This window comes from Drosophila kikkawai, chromosome 3R (genome assembly GCF_030179895.1).
Source record: "Drosophila kikkawai strain 14028-0561.14 chromosome 3R, DkikHiC1v2, whole genome shotgun sequence".
Taxonomy (NCBI): domain Eukaryota; kingdom Metazoa; phylum Arthropoda; class Insecta; order Diptera; family Drosophilidae; genus Drosophila; species Drosophila kikkawai.
The window spans coordinates 37,576,973-37,595,382 of NC_091731.1; the positions used below are offsets into that span (position 1 = coordinate 37,576,973).

Below are 18,410 nucleotides of genomic sequence, written 5' to 3' on the forward strand. Positions count from 1 at the left end.
TGGACCAGAGACCATTTCCCCATTTCCATTTGTCGTTCAGCAGGCAAATTGTGGCTGCCGGAAGTCACCTCATTTGTCGGCCAAAAGGACAGGGTCCGTTTCCTGAATGAAGAAGGATTTGCTTCAAATTAAGCAAATCGCAAACATTGAGGAAGGAGAATAAGTTTTAAAGGTCAAGAGTTTTATTTTCAGCTTGTTTAGTTTGGTTTTATATTTTATATAAAAGAAGAGTCACAGAAATCTTTAAATATATCTTAAGTTGTACTTTATACTTCATACTTTTGTTGAGCATTTTAAGCGTTTACAAATCCACTTCCCTTTCTCTGGCATTTCTGATAGATTTATTTCATTTAGAATTTAAATTCTTATTTTCTCGCTTAACAAGACAGCTCTAAATGCGATAACCCCTAAGCTTATTTATTGTTATCGTATTTATAAAGAAAACCGAACAATGCGATGAAATGTAAAGCATTTCACTCAAGTATCCTTGCTGGACTAATCCCGCCGATTGAGCCCAACTTTGAAGGCTACACTTTCGATTCGAATTCGAACCGAGGCAGTCGTGCTCGAAACTTCACATCCGCGCCCGTTCGATTGGCTGTGGAAACACTTGGCAAATAAATTGGCATGCTCTTGGGTGTAATTGATATGATGACAGACACACACACATGGCCGGGAAAAGAACCCCCCGAAAATCCAAAAGGGAGCGGATGCGGAAAAGGCACAAGCACAGGGCACAAGTACACAGGCAGCCGTAAATTCACATCCGCATCCGCTTTTCCAGCAGACACATATTGACTGTTGATTGCTGTAAATAACATTTTCAACAATACAATTACATGTGGTGTGCGTGTGTGTGTGTGTGTTATCGCTGAGGCGAAAATTGAGTTGGAAATTTTTAAGTGCAAAAAATGTTTATGGTTCACTTGATAACACTTCTCAAGTATCGAATGTGCGTGACTCCTTTGTGGGTTTCCTCGACCCCTGAGCATTCGAGTGTCGAGTTCGGTTGGCCAGCCACCGATAACTTGGCTCAGATGGCAGGACTAAGGGAAACAAACAAAAAAGAGAAAGGGGGAAGGTCGAGAAGGCCAGCATTTACAACTGCCAACTAGCAGAAAAAGAATTATAAATTTTAAAATATAAACAAAGAAGTAAAAGGAAGATGGGAACCCTATTCCTTCTGGGTCATAAAATATCCTTATTTACCAGTTAAAAATAAATATATTTCTCTTCTTTAAGGAAACCTAAATACCAAACTTTAAGGTCAAACATCTGTTGATTTCTTAGGTTTTTCTTCTCTTAATTGTCACCTTTTTCCCTCCCTCAGCGGCTTTATTTCTCGGGTCTCAGTCTATATTTAGGCCTTTTGTCGGCTGGCCTTAACATATACTTCCTTAAATGCTATACAACATTTTCTTTTCGGGTATGAAAAGATCAACAAACATTTTATTAAAGAGAGACAGAGGGAGAGAGTGAGACAAAGCGGCTCAGTGTTTCGGTTTTTCGTTGTTTCCCACATTGTGTACACTGCGAAAATCTTTTGTGAGTGGCGACAGCCACAGGAACAGAGGCAAGAACAGCGACAACGGAAACGTTGACAAAAACGCTGAAAGGACATTGTATCCTGCGAGTGTGTGGTTGTGTGTGTGACAGGAGACTTTGTGGAAACTTTCGATTTTCGTTTTTCTTTTTGTCGGTTTTATTTCCTCTATTTTTTGTGCTTTTCTTTTCTTTTTTTCATACGAAAAAACAACATCATCAAACAGACACAGGGACTCAGGTGTTGTTGGTGCTGGCACAGGGACATTTTTTGCATGGAAGGACATCTTTGTTTGCTTCGTTCAAGTGTCTGTGTGTGTGCTCTTTTTGTGTGTGCGCTCGGTGAGCGTCTGTGTGTGTGTGTGTGTGTGTACAGGTGCAACACATTCAACAGGTGCTTGAATCAGAGTTCAGTTTTTATTTTCGTGTTCTTTTGCAGCAAAAGTAAGCAAACCAAGAAAAAATACATATAAGAGGATGTTCCTGGAGACGCAGAGAGGTCTGAAAGCGATAGTTTGGGTGCCGCAAAGTATGCCATTGTTTTTACAGTGAAATAAATTATTTTTGTTAAATTTTTAATAAGAAATAAAACATAAATTAATAGATTTTCTGTAAATGATAAAGAAAACAACTAAAGCATACTTTTCAGCACTGAAAATAAACCATTTCCTTTCAGGACTCTGTCGTTTTTCAGGAACATCCCCAGGGAAAGTAACGGTAATACAAGGACAAAAGCCGCGTCAACAAACAGGCGTGGGGAAGAGCAAGTGAGACAACCAACGCAGTGTCAGACAGAGACGGCGAACAGCGAACAGTAACGGTAACAGTTAACAATAACAGTAACAGATGCAGTAGCCGAAGATGCTAGTGTGCGTGACTTTGAAAAGGACAGCAGGAGGACACCAACATCGACACAGATAGCGGCACACACAGACAGAGACGCCGGCGAAGACACACCGAGAAAGAGATAGAAAGAGCACTGCTTACCTTTGGGCGGGGGGCAGAAAAGGGACTCAGGTTGGAGTGGCGCTGACGGGAGCCTGGGAGCCTGTGTCAACTAAATCTACGCTAAACTATATGTAAGTCTGCTCGCAGGAATTGTGGCGCACGTGCTGAATGCCGTGCAGCGAGCAGGTCGAGTAGCAGCGTCGCGTCGCGAATCTCTGCAAAATCAAGAAACGCCGTCGGAATCAGCAATCAGCTTTCGATTCTTCCAAACAAACCAGACGCTCGGCACACAGATACTATATATAGGTCGGGGTAATATATACACGGGGGACCCCCAGACTTGCTTCCGGGGGGAAGGGGGGCGGCAAGGTAATGACTTAAATGCTGTGATGACATGCGCTATTTCTGGCGTACGGGACAGGAGCTCTTCTCCATGACACTAAAAGTGTTTTTGATGGTTAGGAAATTGGTTTATTTTACGGTTGAACTTGCCTAGGATGAACTTTTAATTTTGCAAAAATAAATAAAGTCTTACTTTGAAAGAAAAGTATAACTATGAGTTGTTAATTATTCAATTATTTCAATTTTTAAAATATTTTTGTATAAAAAGAAAAACTGATTTAATAGGTGCTTAAAAGTATGCTTTAAAATATTTAAGGACTCACATTCAATACAAATTTCAAATCGTATTATTTTGTACCATATTTTTAGGTGGAATTTGTAAAGATTTTAAATCTTTATATATTAAACTACGGATTTAATATTCATTTAGTTGATTAAAAAGTTAAATTTAATATTGATAAAGAAATTTAATAAAACCAAAGCATATATACCTGTTCATCCTACACAAGTTTGTCTGTAATTCCCCACAAAACTCAGGCACACTGCAGTTTGGGGTAATTACTCAGCGAAACCCATTGACAGTGATTACCGGGAGGAGGTGGCACTACAATGGAGATGCTCGTCCGCCAGCGGAGAACACTGGGTGCATTGCTCCCAGCTGAGAAGCAGAGGAGCAGAGCAGCAGGTGCAGCCCGAGTTGCCCAAACATTAGAAAATTATTCATTAAAATCAGTCAGAGGTCGGTGGTGGGTCGACAGGTTGAGTGATGCGCACCCGCCAGATGATTTATGCAAGGATTTCTGGTGTGGATGCGGATGTCAGGAAGTTTTCATGGCTGTCTGCCATGTGTGAATACGGGGGGACATGTGGGCGTGGTAAATGTCAGTTTTTTTTTTTGCATATTCATTAAATTTGTAAATTAATTTTAACGTTCGTTGAGTTTCGTTTTTGGAGCATACAAAAGTGGAGGCGGCCAGCGTGATTCATGGAAACGAGCCACGAGCTTTATTTTTTGTGATTTTTATTTTTTCCCTGCTAAAAAAAGTGAATGCAACGTCGACTTAGCGAGGGGGAAAACTGCGCAAGAGTTTCCCCAGACCGTTAACAGGAGAAAGAGAGTCAAATCGAGTGGCTGTTGGGCATCATATGTGCGGTTGCCTGGGTTGAGGACACTCACCTGCGACTTGGACCGCATCGTGGGCTGGTACTTGCGACGGATCTTGCGAGGACAGCACATGCACAGCAGCCGCACAAAGGCCCTGGAAAGATTAAAGAGAAGATAAGCCCAGAAAGGGTTAAGGTAGAGGGTTAAGCCGCGGCTTCCGAAAGCCACAAGAACGCAACCAAAAAGCAAGAAACGCCAAAGAAAACTACATGGGGTTTCCCCCACTACTCTTGACTTAGTTTTTGTGGCTTTAAAAAATAATAAATTCCATCCTGTACTCACCTGCGAAAATCCCTGCTCCAGCAGGCATAGATCACAGGATTCATGCACGAGTTAATCCAGCCCAGCCAGGTGACAATCGCGGAGACAATCTCCTCGTGCTCGATGCACTCGATGCAGAATCCGGACAGCAGGTTGACCACAAAGAAGGGCAGCCAGCACACAATGAAGACGCCCATCACAATGCCCAGCGTCTTGGCGGCCTTCTTCTCCTTGGCGAACTTGGCCAGTTTCCGGGAGAGCGAAAAGTTCTTGCCCATGTGCCCGCGATGCCGGGCCAGGCCATTATTGTGCAGGGCGGATAGGGGCTCATCGTCCGGTTCCTCCGGCGTCGATGTGGTCGTTCCGCCGCCATGATTGTGATGGTGATGATGCGAGTGAGAATGGGAGTGGCTCAGGGAGCCTCCACCTCCACCGCCACCGCCACCCCCTCCGCCTCCTCCAGACACCTGATTCGCCTGATCTCGAGTGGTGCCTCCGCGATGAATGCGCAGCGTAAGCTGCAGCTCGCCAGAGGCCATCAGCACCTGCTTGGTGCCGATCTTCAGGGATCTCGTCTGGATCACCGCCGCCCTATAGATCCTGCAGTAGGTGAAAACCATCACCAGGAGCGGCAGGTAGAAGGAGATCGTCGAGGAGAAGACCAGGTAGCCCAGGTGTTCGGTAAAGGTGCACTTGTAGGCCGGCATTTCGCCATCCCGCGCCGCCCGCCACCAAACGATGGCCGGGAAGCTGATGGCGCTGGAGCAGATCCACACGGCGGCTATCAGGCCGGCTGCCCGCTTCACAGTCATCCGCATGGGATAGCTGAACGGATCCGTGATGGCCCAGTAGCGGTCCAAGGAGATCACGCACAGATTCAGGATCGAGGCGGTGCTGAAGAGCACGTCCAGAGAGCGCCAGATGTCGCACCAGTCCGTCCCAAAGAACCAGGTGTTCTCCAGCACCTCGTACAGCGCCGAGAAGGGCATGACCACCAGACCCACAAGGCAATCGGCCACAGCCAAGCTGGTTATAAAATAGTTGGTGGCCGTGTGCAGATACCTTTCCCGGATGACCGCCAGAATGACCAGGGAGTTGCCAAACACCGTGGCAAAGGAGAACAGGAAGAGGAAGGCCAGCAGGCCGACGCGGTCGTTGGGCAGCGCCTCTAAAAACTCGGAGAGATCGGGCTCCGGCGTGGTTGAAGGACTCTGACTGGTCGTAGTGCTACTGGTGGTGGTGGCATTCAGCACCAGCTCCGTGCTCGTGGGCAGCAGCCCATTGAAGTAGAAGAAGACGTCCTCGGAGATGTTGTAGCTGCCAAAAAGGGGAGACGACGGCGGTGCAGTCTGCATCTGGATTTGGGCCTGCGTCTGATTGAGGCCATCGCCGCGTAAGAGCGCTAGGAGGGGAGCGGCTCCTTCCGCTTCCGGCGACCCATTGTCCTCCACCATGGCCAACTCAGTGCTGTGTTCCTGCAGCTGACGCGAGGCCGAGTCGGAGTGGGAGATCCTTTTCCTGTCCCAGTTCCTGTTTGTGTTCCAGTTGCAGTTGCTGTAGCTGTTGCTGTTGCTGGTGCTTCCTTGCCTCCTCAGACAGTCTGCGGCTGCCAGCCAAATTAATGAAGCGCATTTTCACGTCCTGGGCCAGGACTTGCCGCGGGGCTACCAAACTGTGGCTGGAAAAGGGAAGAGAGAGAGAGATGGAGATGAGCACAAATGCAGTCAGATTTTAAGCCACTTTTTTGGCTGAGAGTAAACGATTTGTATCTCGTAAATATTCTGTTGTTTCCTTAAGATTTTGGGGTAAAATTGAAATATATTTATTATATTTTATGTATATAAGTTTTGTTTCAGATTTAATATCAGCGACCATTTTTTAACATATCGTATACGTAATTTACCATATTTTATATCGTATAAATATTACGTATACGCACCGCTTTCACCCCGAAAAATTATTATATAATTGTATATTGATTAAATTGTTTAATATTCACTATATATATATTATTAAATATAAAAAAAAGTAATAAATTAATTAAATAAAACTCCAATTAAGCCACATGCAAACCGCTTAAAGAACATCCAAGAAGCCACATTTCCCACGACAAAGTTTTTGATTTTGGCATTTAATCAAGTTTAGATTATGTGAAAAGAGAAAGCTACGCATCCTTCACATCCTTTGCATCCTTCGGTGTAGAAGGTAAAAAAACTTTTCGCCAAAAACAGCCTCCAATGAAGCTATTGTAATTGAATCGCTGGCAGCTTGGGCTATAAATTTCATTCAATTAAAATGTTGACTCTCCTCGCATCGCAGCGAGTAACCGAGTTAAGCAAATTTCCACCGGCACAAAAGCTAAACAAACACATTAATTAGAGGATTTTTTTCGGGAGGACTGCCGCCGCCTGCCTCACCTGCCTGCTCAGCTGGGAAAGGTGCGCAATTAATTGGCAAGCTGGAAAAGAGGATTCGGAGATTCGGGGCTTCGGAGGCTGCTGCCACACAAATAAACAAATTAAATTACATTTCAAGTGCGCCGGCAGGATGGCAGGAAGTCAAGCGTGCGACCACTAGGAACTTGAACTCCTCGGGAGGCAGGCGCTGAAGGGACCAAGGTCCCAGGATGGGACACAGACTCGGGGGAAGGAAATGACAAAGTGGATGGCGCCTTTGTCAACGGAATTTGACAGAGGAAGTCAACAACTGTGCAGCGCATTATTCAAGAGTTGTTTCTCCTGTCAGCGGTCTTGATTGCTAAGCTTCGTACTTAATGTAAACAGCCGCGTTTGAGTTCGAGTTCAAGTCTGAATGCGACTCCGACTCCTCTGGGCAGGGATTACTTCTCCGATTCAATGTCTCCATTTGGGATTGCATTGCTCGGGGAGGTTGCACTTGGGGTTCTCCTTGAGGTCTTCATTGGCGCTCTTCGCTGAAAGATTTTATTTAACCATTGAAAGTGCATGAATAGCCAGGTAATTGCCAATCAAGTTTGGCTTAATCTCTTTTTTGGCAACTCGGAATTATGAATAAACTGTGAATGAGATGTTCTTCTGGGTTTATTAGGTATTTTTTTAAAGCTTTTTTAGAGCTTAAAATTGAATTAAATATCAATTAGGGGACCAACTTTAGTATCAATTACACTTCAACTTAAATTTATATCCCTTCAATAACTTAATTTAAATCCCTAAAATCCTGTTGTAATTTTTAGTAAATTCTCCACTTATTATCCTCCCAATTTGTGCCTTTAAAAAGTGACTTAATTTACAAATTTTCGCCTTCTTTCACTGCCATTTCTCAGCCGCGTGTTCGTTACTTAGTTATGTTTATGCTCGTGTTCCTGATTATCACCTGTCAGTGCCAGGACACGAGTCGACACAGGATCTGGTTGGTCTGCGGCCAATCGAGCGGAGCGAGTGGAGCGGCGAGAAGAGGTCCTTGCCACATTCTGGTTGCTCATTTCCGGGTCGAGACGCGTTGCCTGCATGCCATAAATCGCGCCCTGCCTGTTGTTGTTGGCTTATCTGCCTCTGAGAGAGGAAGAAGAGGGGAGGGCAGCGGCGAGTCCTGTGTGTGCTGACACGTTTATGGTTTATGTTTTCTTTAGCCACAGTGCAGAAATGGCAGAGGCTGCGTTGTTTTTTCGCATTTTTTGCCCTTTTTTGTTGAGCTGTTTAGCACAATTTCCTGGCACATTTCTCACTGGCAACGGCTAAAAAAGCAAACATTTTTTTCACTTACCCGTCCGCCTCTGATGAGGCTGTTGATGTGCAGCAAGTCAAAATGCGAGCTCAGGGCCGGGCCGGGCCAGACCAGGACAGGCCTGGGCGATGGCGCAAAAAACACAGGCCAAACCCAATGAGAAACAGGGAAAGTATGTGTACACTGGGGGAAATTACTTAAAGAGAATTGAGAAATATCTTTCGAGAGAAATAAACTCGCTTAAGTTGCAGACTCTGGTTTTGATTTTTGACTAAAGGAGTTACAAATCGTTATTCTTTCTTTTAAAATTTTAGAATTTATATCTGAAATTTAAGCCTGAAAATATGTTTTAAGCCAACAATTGCTGTAGAAAATTTGTCTTATAAATGATTTAAAAACTTTCGTTTTCCTTCTTAAATCCCTAAATTTAATACCAAATCTTGATTCTCGCTCTCTGTATGCCAAAATTCATATAAAGCAGAGTGGACTTCCCCCTGCAGCTTTCTGGGCTTCTCCTTTATTTCTTTTCTCTCTTTTTTTTTGTATTTTTATTTCGTGTGTCTGGCCCGAGAAAATTTAATTGAGGCAACCTTTAAGGTTGCTCCTGGAGGGAGAGCTGGCCAAAGTGGCTGGGCCCGGCTGCAAAATGCCTTTCGACCAGGCCAGCAATTTGTATATGTGTGAAAAACCTTTTGACCCTTTTCAGTTAGCCGGGCCGAAAGGCTGGGAAAAGGGCAGCGGCATGGAAATGGTTAAGTCATTGAATGGCCTCATGAAAGTTGAGCTGAACGGCCCCGATTTGCATGCGGGCAAGCGGCCATGCTGCCTTGTCCAATGCGTTGGCGACTTCCAGGAAAAGCGGCAGGCGTGGGTTAATAATTTTCACTTGAATTTCGTCCTGCAGAGAGTATTTCGTAAATTAATTCCCTGCAGTTCGAGCCAATACACAATTGATATTGATTCGGGGGGACATTAGATTTTAGATTCACAGAGAGCGCTCCGTGCTCATGGCCATGTTTGTATCGATACATCGAGTATCCGTAACTGTTTCTGTATCTGTATCTGTAGTATCTCGGCTGTCACAGCTGCAATAACAGTCTTTGAATTTAAATGAAAGTCAAAATCAGAAACGAAAAAACAAGAACGGCAATATTCCCTGGTCCAAACGACTGACACATTCAATAGAGAGTCTGCTGTTGCCGCCGCCGGCCATTTGTTGGATTTTTATGTGAACCGTAATTATGTGAAGCGATTTTCCATGTCGCATTGTTGCCTATTGAATTATTAAAAACTTCCGAGACACAACACAGGGCGATGTGTTTATTGAAATTGCCTGCCAACTGGCACCCCAACGAACGACAACAACGAAAAAAAGCTTAGGGAAATGGGAAACCAAGGGCAGGGGGCTTGGAGGTGACTACTACAGTCCGGCTTCCTTTGTCCACGACTCCAGGTAATTTAACTTTTGGGATAACTTTTTGGGGAACTTTTTTTCAGCGTTTTTTTGAGTGGGTTTATATAAATTATTTTTGGGTTTTTTAAGATAAAATGAGACATAAATTCATCTGTAAATTTATTTACTTATTAATAAAACCTATTTAAATCAACTCCTCAACAAATATTTATTTTGTTGATTTCCTGAGGTGCTACCCGTATTTCCTCGTCGTTTCCTCCTTGAACTACCCCGCTAAGTAGGCAATACAATTTTTACGGCTCCGTGAAGCACTCCCCCGATGTCAGGCAATATCAGCAGTGCCTCTCGCGAGGCCTAATGCCAGAATTTATTAGTGCCCGCCTGCCATTGTTGTTCACGTCGATAAAGAGGGCTTCAATGGCGAAACATGTGCATGTAACTGGGGCTTCTGTATACCCGGCTTACCGATCCCAACATCCATTAATTTCCATGCACTATCACGGAATTGGAATCACAAGAGCCGCCGCGTCGCCAGTGACATTGAACAACCTTTCTCGAGGCTTTCGGGTATTCAAATTAACTTGAGGTGAGCCGGCGGATAGACTGTGCTATCTCCTATCTCTCCGTGGCATAAGTACAAGTATCGGGATAAGTATCGGTGGCACCCACTCAGGAGCTCTGCGATAAATCGCCGCCTAAAATCTCCCAAATTGCTCCCAGAGCGGGCTGCCTTTTCTCGTCTTTCTGCTTTTTTTTTCTGGCGTTTTCCAAGATTTCAGGTAAGCCAAGCGAAACAAAGTGAAAAGGTTCGACTTCGAGTGGCTCGGGCTCCCCGTTGGCGGCCAAATCTTTGACAATCTTAATGCGAATTCAAGTTAAACACACGCACTGTACAGTGGTTCGAAATTAAAGGAAATGGGGAATAAAATTAGAGGGTTTAGTTGGATAGTGATGATGATTTTATTATGTTTAAAATTCCAAATAAAAAATATGGTAAAAAAGAGGACCTAAAAGTCAAATATTTGATATAAGATACTTTAAAAGAAATGTAGAAATAATTTTCAAGATAGGAACCTCCCAAATTCCTTTCAAATTTAAACACTTTTCGCCTCACTGTGCCCCCTCTCGGGGGAGCAGGAGGCTTGGCTTGGCACTAAAACGACGGTAAATACAGCGAGTTAAGGACTCACTGTATTCAGGACTCAGTCAGTCAGTCAGTTGGGCACCGTTTTGGTTGGGTCCACAAATGAAATTTAATCACGCGCGTGGCAGGCTCGCGTTCGCCATTCACAGCGTCGATGTTTGCTTTATTTTCGGCTTTGTAGCCGGTGCCCTCGACCGATTTGGATAATGCTATCGCCTCGCCCCCTTGATCCTCGCTGCCCCATATCCGGAATCCTGCTGAATCCCGGTTCCCCTCGGTGCCTTGGCTGCTTAATTATGTCACAAATATTTACACCGGTGGCGCGGAGTGTCATGGCACGCAAGGAATCTAGCCCGAGCAAACAGAAATCAAACGAAGCCAGGTCCTTTTTGTTTTTTCGGATATACTCTATACTGTATATAGTACATGGGTTGGCTTTCTTTTTTTTTTTTGTTTTAGTCGAGGCAATCAAGGACAAATAAGGACGGCGGCCGGCATGAAAGTGGATTCCGTGATAATGGCTGGCATTAATTTGCGGCGCACAGACAGACAGCCTGTCGAGGGAGGCAAAGGATACAATAGAGACGGCATCGACAGGCCAGACCCAGGATTGGCAACCCAAAAAAGTGAAGGGGGAGAGCAACAGTAGGCCAAAATACGAGAAGGGATAATTTCTTTTTTATGCAAAAAAGTAGTTGAAAATTCTATAATAATTTACAAATAAATAGCTTGGCTCTCTGATTTTAAAATAATACCAAAGAAAGAATTCCATCCTGGGTTTTCTTGTAACTTTAACTTCCTGAAGGTTTTTTTAGCTATAACCTCTAACAACTTAATTGCCTAAAAATCTTTTTATAGCCTTTTTATTAGCCAAATGAATGTATATTTTTTTAAGTGCCTTCCTCATTTCTCCTGTTTATTGTTAAATGTTCCCTGTTATTGTTGCGGAAATACCTTTGGCATGTTAAAAGTTATTGCCAACTCTCACACACACACATGCTCCCTCGGCCAGGACACATTTAACGCGCTTGTCACGCAATGAATAATGATTGGACAGAGCGACAGCCAACAAGGACAACTACAACGTACGTACAAGCTCCAGCTGCAAGGTGACTGACAATCAGGCCCCCATATATATATATATATATCTGCAGATATCAGCGTCTGTCGCCTGTCAGTGAGCCAATCGAGCATCGGGCATTACTTTAAGTGGCATATTGCTCATGCGACGTGGTGTCCCATGCCACGGCTACGACTCCTTCGGCATCATCCTTTCTGCTCCCCGGGGAGTCGTGATAAATAATTAAATATTGTCACAAATGGCAAGTGAGCTGGGATCTTGGCTGTGCACTGAGAAAAATACAAAGGTAAATGTTTATTTTGAGGAGTATTTAAAAAATATGTCATGCTGACTTGCCACAAATACCTCTTACTTAAATTCCCAGAAATAAAAAAAAAAAAATGAAACCACATTGACAACCAATATTCTGTGGCATTTTCCGACTCTCGAGTTCATTTTCTGTGGAAATAAAGTTGGGCAAGGAGCACGGAATGCCCTGACAACCGGAATGTAAAGCAAAATGCGGAGAATGGAGAAGGAAATCAGCTAAAAAGCAGAAACCAACCTGACCTGACGTCATGCGAGGGCAAAAACGCTAACTAATCCAAAACCAAATCGGAATCCACACACACACGAGTCTCGTGAGCTGTCGAGTTCAGCACACATGAGCGAATCATTTGACCAAATATTTGCATAATTTGAAATCAATACGAGTTCATCGGATCTGGATTCGGATTATGATTAATTTGTTGCCAGCGAACGAACGAGTCCTAGTTGTCTCGAGTGCAATTGAGAGATGAAAATGCTGAATTTAATTCTGTTTGCCTTTGCTGATTTTTTCCCCCATGAAAACTAACGAACTTCAACTCCAACTCCGGCGACTTCTGCTCCAGTGACTCCAAGGATATAGGTTCGCTTTCATTCCGCTTTCAGGACACCCGAACACGCACGCACGCACGCACTCATTTCATTTCCCCAAAGGACATATTTAAAGTTAGTTTTTGATGAGTTGGCATGAGTTTTATTAGCGGCGCCCCAAACTTTCTTTCCCTTTGACGCAAACTCGGGGCTCCTCACATGCCGAATGAGGCAGCTCAATGAGCATCGCATCGCCTGGCATCGCTTCCAAGGGGCAATAAATTAAAAATGTATCATATCGAAGGTCCTGCGTTCCGCTTGTGGGAGGACTCGGGGTCCTTCCGCCTTCCGATTGCCGAAACTTAATGGGTTTTGCATAATTTTTCCAAGGGACGTCTTCGCGCTGGGAAATGAATTCCAGTCACATGACCCAATGAGATATGTGTGTGTGCGCTGCCTAATATGATAATAACATAAAGAACTCTGTCAGCGGATCCTCGGGGTTCATGAGCGAATTACAAATTGTCTGCACGCGCCGTCCTCCGCCAATGGGGAAAGCCAAACCCCCGGATTCCCCGGCAGTGGTGTCAATTAGGGATTCAAAAGGCAGCTGTGGTTCGTAATTAAAAAATAGCCAAGGATATGGGCAAGATTTGTTAAGTAAAATATGGGATATAACTTAATAGGCGACAGTAATTTTTAGTGATTTAAAAAGAAGACCTATAATTTTGTAGGATATTCTTTATAATAGAAATTGCAGTCAACTATAGAACTATAGAATTTGCTTAATTGTAGACACCAAAAAAACTTATTTAAGGAAGAATTCTTTTACTTTCAATTCTTTTACCTTCTGAAAATAAAACAAGAAAAAGTTCACTTAGAAATAATACATTAGCCACTTTCCAGAGCCCCTTCTTAGCCCTAAAGCAGCCAAATTAGCCCCTCTGTTCGTCCCAGCACCCAATATCCGATACCAAATCCGATTCCCAAATGGCTTCGGCACGTGTGACTGTGAAACAATTCGAGTTGCAGCCGCCCGGGATAATTTCGATATAATAACAAGAGACGCCAAAAGTCACGTCACTCCTTCGAGTGAGAGTGAGTAAAAGCGAATTCATCAGCGGTCCTGTCAAAGACGAGCTGAAATATTGACGCAAAGCCCGGGGGCTCCACAGCGGAGCAGATAAGGACGAAGACAAAGGACACAAGGAGTTGCCCCCGGGCGGATGAATATAGAAAGACAATGACAGAGACTACATTACTTTCTTTTGTTTTTTTTTTTTTTTTTTTTTGTTGCTGTCCTTAGTCTCCACCACCTCAGTGTCCTGCTCTCACTTATCGACTGTTCCTAATGGCCACGCAAAACGGCCACTTATAGTTTTATTACAGGCTCGTATCAATTTTGATTTGCTGGCTGGCTGTCGAGGAAAAACAATTTTCTACGAATAATTTGCCAGCCATATCTCCGAGGGCGTGTGCTTTGGCATATCAATTGTGCTTTCCTTGCTGGGTGGTGCTGGAGGGAAAAGTATCTGGATAATCGATATTATGGCGAGAAATTGAAAGCAGGAACTTAAATTTGTATTTCTTACTATTTTATAGGATTTTATCTAAGACAAATTAAAGTTCTCATTTAAATTTCTAGCGCTAAACTTTAATTTTAGAAGGAAATTAAATAACTGAAACCTGCCCTAAAGCAGTCATTATTTTCATAGAATTTTCCTTTGCCCCAGTGTAAATTTTTCCAGCATGATTTACACAATAAATGTCATGCTGGGACTGCTTCGCTGCTCGACTGCTCGCCTGCTCGGCACGCAGGTCCTGTCCGCACATAATGCAGTCGAGCACAGGACTTTGGCCACGTCCAGACAGCCGGCGAAGGCCTTGGCCACCACTTTGCTAAGAAATCTTCTGGCCACTGGCTTATCGTGTTTGTGCCAGTTTTTCACTTTAATCGGGACATCTCGACTAAGCCCGGGCTGGGCCTGAGCATGAGGGTCCTTTGGAGTGACATTCTAATCAACTGCACATTAGCATGCTGCGGGAATGGAACTGGATTCGTCGAAAGTGGGTTAAGATGCGGATGGAGTCATGCAACACACTCGCACAGCACACACACATGGCCCTGCTGCAGTTGATTAAGTCCTGGCTGGGGGCGGGGAGGGGGCACAATTTTATGGCTAATTAAGTCGCAAAATTAACATTAAATGGCAATCTGGCGGCGCACGGAAGCCGTCACACTATATGGCAGCTATATAGAGCAGCGACTTCCAAACTGACGCCTGACATTTTCCAAACGGCAGACAACTTAAGACCCCGGCCAAGGTGGCTGCGAAAAACTCATTTCGAGATAATTAGTTAAGGGAAACGCCGCTGCTCTACGTCCCTCCCACTTCTGCCCCCCTCCCCAAAAAAAAGAAAAATATATATACTGAAAAATTCAACCATTCGCTACAAGTACGCGCTACAGTTTTCAGCATTTCTCATTTCGTTTCGGCTGCGAAAATAAAATGAAAATTGCTCATAGTCACCGGCAATATTCCTTAGCCATCTCTTTTTTTTTCTGCCAACTCAGGCAGTTTATTAAAGCGAAAATAATAATAACGCAAAAAGTGTAAAGAGAAGGCTTTAGTTAGGGGGAATCGACCATGGAATACCCAAACTTATAAGCGAGTCATAAAATTTATGGGCGCTGCTTTCGGTTTTGTCATAAAAAACGGAAGATATAAAACTAGTTTCTTACTTATTTTGCCTGATTTTGTTATGTTTATTATATAGCTTATTTCTCATTTATTATTTTGCCAAAAACTATATTTATTAGGTATTAAATATTGGGTTGAAGATGACCAAATAGGGCAGAAAAAATTAGATTTAATATAAGATATAGTTTCTTAAAAATCTTTAGCTACCAAATACAACCCCTTCGTTACCTATATTTTTCTCAAATCCCATATACCCTTGAACTCTAGCTCATATATAGTACAAAGTATACAAAAGCAGAGACCCACAAAAAGTCCCGGGTATTAAAAGCCAACTGAGCACACGCGGCACAAAAAGGCGAGAGCGGCCCGAAAGGCTGGAAGGTAAAACCAAACAAAAAGGTGAAAATTAGAAATATAAATATGTACAGTATATATATTTATGGGCGCTGCAGATGCTGGGGGAAAAACAAAAACATCGGGCAACGAAATCTGCTTGGCTGAGCTATTTGCAATCATGAGAAATATTATTTTAATTTTGCTGTAATAATTTGCAAGAGAACATCATTTTCATAAGCCTGCCGCGAGATGTCTATCCTTGGCACGAAATGAAAATGAATTTAAATACCTGAGCGCCCACGTAGCGGCAGTTACTTCTCTCAACCGGAGAAGTGGGAGGTGTAAAAACCAGGAGATGGTTTTTACACCTCCCACTTCTCCGGTTGAGTTTTCCGCCTCCTGCCTCTGGTTTTCCACCTCATAACGGTACCAGCAGCAGCAGCAGCAGCAGAAAGGCAGGAAAACACGCATCTACATTCATCCGCAGTAGCTCCTTCCCCATCCTCATCGGCATCCCCCGCTTCACCTCTGCGGCTGCCACCGGCGAATTGTCATTCAAATCTGTCGCATCGCCCACGGGGCCTAAATAGGGGCGTGGCAGGGGGCTTTGGAGATGGAGACGAAGGCGGAGGGCGTGTCAAGCACGCAGTTTACTGCAAATTTTATTTGTAGCTGTAATTTTGAGCGTTTTGCGCTTAGCGGCCGTCTGAATCTGCACTGGGAGAAAATGAGAGGTACTAGGGAATTCTATAACGATTTTATTTTATTTTTTGTATTGATACAATTTTAAATTCCCGAGGGACTTTTACAGCAGATTACAGCATTACTCCTTTTTAGAACCTCTGTAGATTTTTATTTCTTAAAAAAACTCTTTAAACGTAGGTTAATATTATTTCTTCAAGTGTTAATTTCCAGCTTTATTTTAATTTGTTAGCTATTCTGAAATGTTTTTAAAACACTAAAAATAATTGTTTTGTTAGGTTTTCCGCAGTTGTTAATATATTTAGTTTACAGTTTAAACTTATATAAACAATAAGATGACTTATTTCCTTTTTCTACAAATTTTCCCTGCCTGTACCCCCCACTCCTCCTCGCTTCCGCTTCCTCTTTATTTGCGTTTGTGTGTGCGAGTGTGCGTGCCATTCATTATTTTCAATTTTTCAATTCAGAAAGTTTCCATTGCCCGCTGCTTCGGCTTTGGCTTTGCCTGTAAAGTGCTCCTTCCCTAGCCGAGCCAATTTTCGTAAATTTTTTGCAATTTATTACGATTTTCGTTTAATTTCGTTGTCGCCTGGTCGCCCAGCCCCCTCCTCCCTCAGAGGGGCCTTTCCATGTGGCATTTCAAATTTGTGGCATAATTTTCAGAGTGAAAAAAAGAAAGAAAAGCGAAAAAAGTGGGTGTATTGGATTTGCTAAGAAAACCCAGGCAAGAGCCACTTCATCGATTATTGCCTGCTAATTCTTAGCGCTGAAAAGTTTTCCCCCAAACGACGCCAAAGAGAAAAAAGTCAATTAGACCAATTGAACTGACGCGCCTGAAAATTCGTGGAAAGCTGGAAAAGTTTTCCGTTTTCCCCAGCCGAAAAGCAAAGACTGACTCCCAAGAATGGACAATTCTAAGTGAGAGCACGTGTCGGGAATTAGTTAAGTAAATGAAGGACTTGTGGATCTCGAATGGAGTGTCCTTTGGGGGCAACAGCAGCATCAGCTTTTCATTCTTCATTAGCTCCTTGATGTACGATAATTTGCAGAATCCGATTTTTCCGGTTTCCTTTTCCGATTTCGATTTTTGCCTGGCTTATGGTTACCTTGACTGCCGCAGCCGTATCAATTTATCCCAGGCCTCAATCCTTTTTGGCCAGCTGCCCAAGCCGTCCAGCTGCTGCATTAATCATTCCCAGTTGGCCACAACAACACACCGCACACACACCGCACACACACGTGTGTGTGACAGCCAGGTGAGCCAGTGGGCCCTGCCTGCCTGCCTGCTGTCATAAGTTATTAACAAAACGACCCTTTAGCCCACATACGCCAAAGCAATTCGTATCACAGGCTTACACACTCTCCTAGATTCACACACACACACACACTGCAATCCAAGACAATACTTTACACACACTGGAGGATGAGAGAAAGGGAGAAATCTACACGGGAATAAATTACGCAAGTTTTAATATTAAAATATATAATTTAAAAAATTTTTTTTGCATTTTATTTTCAATGAAAATAAGATTCAACTATGATTTCCTATCTATAAACATCTCTAGATTGAAAATGTAGAAACAGTAAGTGTGTCATTAAATTGAATACTAAAGAGGACCAAGGCCATAGTAAAGAATATAACCCTCTTGTTTTTAACAATATATATTTTCCCTCTCGAAATTACTCAAATTGAGGGAAAAACATTTCATAATGCTTAAGCATTCACAGAATAAAATGCCACTTTCAAGAGTATCTCTTTCATAATGAAATTTTCGGAAAATAATTAAGCGAAAAACCAAGAGTCTTCTTACAAATTTCAGTGTAATGATTGAACAGAGAGGCGGTGGCGGTGGCGGCGTCAGTTACATTTTCTAGATTTTGTGTGGAATTTCAAGTTCGTTGCATTCTGTTACAGTTGCTCCAAGGGATGAGGATGAGAATGGGGCTGGGCTTGGGCTTGGACTCAGCCAAGCTTAGGAGCAGGGCTTCTGCCGGAGACGGGGTGCATCCGAAATTATGACCACTCGGACCCAATTTACTGGCAGTGTGCCAAGGCCACTGACGTCGTCGTCGGCTGACAGCTCACACTGGAATTTGGTTTTCGGAATTCCGAATTTTCATTAGTGTTACAAGTGCGCCGCCATTGAGACGGGGCCGCCAGAGTCGCCAAGCCAACAGAAGCCGTCAGCGTCGGCGACCTTTGCAAAAACCACGCAGGGAACGGGATATAAATG

The 18,410-nt window shown here is 43.5% G+C and overlaps 1 protein-coding gene across 1 annotated transcript in view; it reads right to left on the bottom strand.

The window, feature by feature from the left end:
• Dop1R2 (dopamine receptor 2) overlaps positions 1-18,410 on the bottom strand; it is a 29,705-nt gene that overhangs the window by 5,634 nt on the left and 5,661 nt on the right. The window contains 2 exon segments of the mRNA XM_070286842.1: positions 4,010-4,091; positions 4,280-5,936. Coding sequence (XP_070142943.1) covers positions 4,010-4,091; positions 4,280-5,712 — 1,515 coding nt within the window. The 5' untranslated portion in view covers positions 5,713-5,936.